Source organism: Vulpes vulpes, chromosome 12 (assembly GCF_048418805.1).
Source record: "Vulpes vulpes isolate BD-2025 chromosome 12, VulVul3, whole genome shotgun sequence".
In the NCBI taxonomy this organism is placed as follows: domain Eukaryota; kingdom Metazoa; phylum Chordata; class Mammalia; order Carnivora; family Canidae; genus Vulpes; species Vulpes vulpes.
In genome coordinates, this window is record NC_132791.1 from 105671592 (window position 1) to 105675000 (window position 3409).

At 66.1% G+C, this 3409-nt stretch overlaps 1 protein-coding gene across 1 annotated transcript in view; it reads right to left on the bottom strand.

The window, feature by feature from the left end:
• Positions 1-223: 223 nt before the first annotated feature.
• ADAMTS15 (ADAM metallopeptidase with thrombospondin type 1 motif 15) overlaps positions 224-3409 on the bottom strand; it is a 26518-nt gene continuing 23332 nt past the window's right edge. The window contains exon 8 of the mRNA XM_072729316.1: positions 224-3350. Within this exon, the coding sequence (XP_072585417.1) occupies positions 2579-3350 (772 nt within the window). The 3' untranslated portion in view covers positions 224-2578. The remainder of the gene's footprint in view (positions 3351-3409) is intronic.

Sequence of the window (3409 nt, forward strand, 5' to 3'; positions counted from 1 at the left end):
TTCCTCGCACCTACCACATCTGTCACCATTCTGGATCTTTCTTCCCGACTGTCCGCTCTGCCTCCGCAGCTAGCCCGGGGGCTGTGCGGGAACAGAAGGCCGTGCCCGTCCCAGTCGTCGTCGCACCGTGACCCCCGGGCCCACGCCTGGCACGTCGAGCTTGCTCCGCACATACGGCGGATGTCTGCGTGAGTGGGATGAAGTCACAGAAGCAGGACACGGGTTTTAAATACTTACGACTTTATTAGGAGCAGGCTGTTGTCCCCGCAGCAGCCAGCTCCCTGTATACACAGTATACACAGCCCAGCCAGTACCCAGGTCCTTCCGTCCTTCTGCAGCACGTGCAATGCAGAAGAACCAAACGCAAAGGGGGGCTCCGTGAGTGACAGTTTCTAGTGCCTTCGGGAGCCAGGTCCCAGGCTGGGAACAACCAAGCCCCTCAGCTCACCCCAGCCCCGACTCCCGCACGGCGAGGCTCACAAGGCCGGACTCCTCCAATCAGTGCACACAGAGGGCAGAGGAGGCAGGGGGCTCCTGACCCCAGGTCCTTAGCGGTCCGCACCCCAGTGAGGGGAGAAGCTTCTGGAGCCCCCCAGAATCCTCCTCCTCTTCCACAGACGTGAGATACCACCTTAACTTTTTATCCCATCACCAGAAACCTGTGCCTCGAGGCTTGTCTCTGCTCAGCCTTGGAGAACATGGTTGGATTAGCAAACTGGTCAAAGGTAACACAAACCTCCCAAGTTGTCTTGGTCATACTTCTTTTAAAAAGGGAAAAAAAAAAAAAAAAAGGAAAAAGAAAACCATCACAACAGAAAAGAGCATGTGAGGCCCAGCTTGTGTCAGGAACAAGATAGGTTGTCCCTCCTTGAAACGATGCATAAAGCTGCTCTGCCAGGGGACCAGTCACCCCCACAGACGGCAGCTCCCCCCCACCCCGACCCCCGCCCCTTCTGCACAGCCCTGCGCCACCCTCTCCTCCCCGAGGATGGGTGCACCAAGCGCAGGGTGCAGTGCTATCGTCGCCTAGAGGGAGTCCCCAGCAGCCCCGGCGCCCTGGGCTCCTTCAGATGGTGCAAGTCCCACAGTGTCAGGCAGGCAGGCAGGAAGACTCCTCTCCGCTTCACTCTTCAGGAGTGACTGCTGCCCGGCCCCGACATGCGCACCCCCGGGCCCCGGTTGGACCACCATCCCCGAGGCTAGCCTGGATGGCTGGTTTGTGGATCCCGGCTAGTAGGGGAAGCCGAGTCAGAGGACTGACCCCCGTCCCCAGGGAAGACGCTGGAACAGCTGCGCCTCAAGAAATACCCTGCTTGACCAAAGGCTCTCGAACCCCAAAGCACATTCCCACTTGCAGCTATAGAAACACCCTGGTTTCTATACCCCCAACATGCCTCCAGGATAGACGGGACGTCCCACCGATGGCTGCCAGGTGCCTCTGGGTCAGGGCATTGACTCTTGTGTCTCCTGACACCTGTCCCCAAGGCACCTGAAGAGCGAGATCCCGCCTTCCTATCTGTAGCCGCCGTGGGTGGCCGGGCGAGAGGGAGCTGGAAGCCAGGTGTCACACACTCGGCTTTGTGTCTGGGCAGCTCTGTCTACAGAGGACAACAGCCAGGTCTGCTGGGAGCACCAGGGTCACCACTGCCCCCGCGGAGAGACAAGTATGGGTACCCAGAGAGCATAGCCTGAGGTAGCAAACAGTGAACCCCGTTATCCAACTGCAATGCCATGTGATGTGCCCAAAGCCAGACCACACGGAGCCGTACCGGTGAAGACCAACCTACAGGCCTGTGGATGTCCAGCACCGAGCCCTCCTGGGATCTCCATGGCCCTCTTAGCGGGGACAGGACTGGGGCCACTCGGAAGGTTCTCTGAGGCAACGCAGAGCCTAAGGCAGCAGCCCTCCCTATACCTGCCTCTCAGGAGGAAGAAGCCGTCGGAACCGGGGCCCCCTCCGCATCCCGGGGTGACAGTCCCCCAAGGCTCAAGCCCAGCCCGGGTGACACAGAACCCTTCAGGCCACTCCTCAAACTCCCCGCTTCACCACCGAACCCATCCTCCCTTGGCTCTTTCCGTGTTGGCCCCATCCCTCCCGGAGAAGGCAGCAGGCTCCCTCCTGACTCCTGCGCCGTGGGCAGGGCCCAGAGGGCACGTCCGGGAAGGCCCCCGCCTGGCAGCCCAGAGGCCGCAGGGAGAAGAGGTGGCTCCCAGGGGAACGGGGAGGCCCCAGACCCCTTCCCCGCCGGGGCCCGGCTCCAGTTACACCCAGTGGCCCACCAGCTGCGCCCACAGCCGCCACCCTTCTATTACCAGGCCGCGGGGTCAGAGGGCAGGGACGCGGGCAGCACCACGGAGACCCGCGTGTTGGACGCGCTGAGAGCCCGCGGCCCACCTGAGGCTGCCCGGCGGCCGCGGGGCTCTAAGCCCTTGCGGGCCGGGTCCCTGAAGTTCGGGCGGGCCCGGGCCTGCACCTGTCAGCCCCCCGCGGAGGCTGGGCCCGGGGGCCGGGCGTGAGGTAGACGGTGCCTCCACGCCGGGCCAGGAGGGGGGCGCCCCGGCAGCCCCGGGGGCGCGGTCAGCACGGCCGGGCGGCACAGAAGTCCAGCTCCTGGGGCTTGCGGCGCAGGTCGCAGCGGTCCCGGGCCAGCAGCCGCCCACCGGGCCCCAGGCACTGGAGCGCCCGCCGCTTGAACCCGCGGCCGCAGCTCTTGGAGCAGGGTGACCAGGCCCCCGGCTGCCAGGAGGCGCAGGGCTCGCCGCAGGCCCTGGTGTCCGCGGGCCGGGGCGCAGGGCGGCAGGCGGAGGGCGGGCGCAGGCCCGTGGGCCCCCGACAGTCCACCGGGCGCCTCTGCAGGCCGCCGCCGCCGCAGCTGGCCGAGCAGGGCCCCCAGCCGCCCGCCACCCAGCGCCCGGCCGCCCGCGGGCCCTGCGGCTCCACCTGGTTGGAGAGGCCGGGTGCACCGTCCAGCAGGCCCGGGGCCCCCCGGGGCTCGGCGGGCGCCCTGTCCTCCCGCGGCTCCTTGGGCAGGTAGAAGGAGTAGCGCACGCGGGGCGGCGTCATCTTGCCCACGGAGAGCACCTCCACGGTCAGGGGCTCCAGGATGGGCCGCGAGGCCTGCAGGCTCTCCACCGCCGTCCCGGTGCCGCTGTAGCGCAGCAGGCTGCCCTTCACCACCAGGTCCCGCTCCACGGCCGACACCACGAAGTGCCCGTTGAGCAGGTACTTGCCTTGGCTGTTCTTGAGCGCCAGGTAGTTGTCGTCGCCGATCAGGCCCTTGTAGCCACGCTGGCGGATGTCGATGCTCGAGGCGCCCGCGGGGATGGCCACCACGAAATTGTAGCCGTGCCTGGGGTGGGGAAGGGGGCTGCGCCTTAGACACGGGGGGCCTGAGGCCCTGGTTCCCCT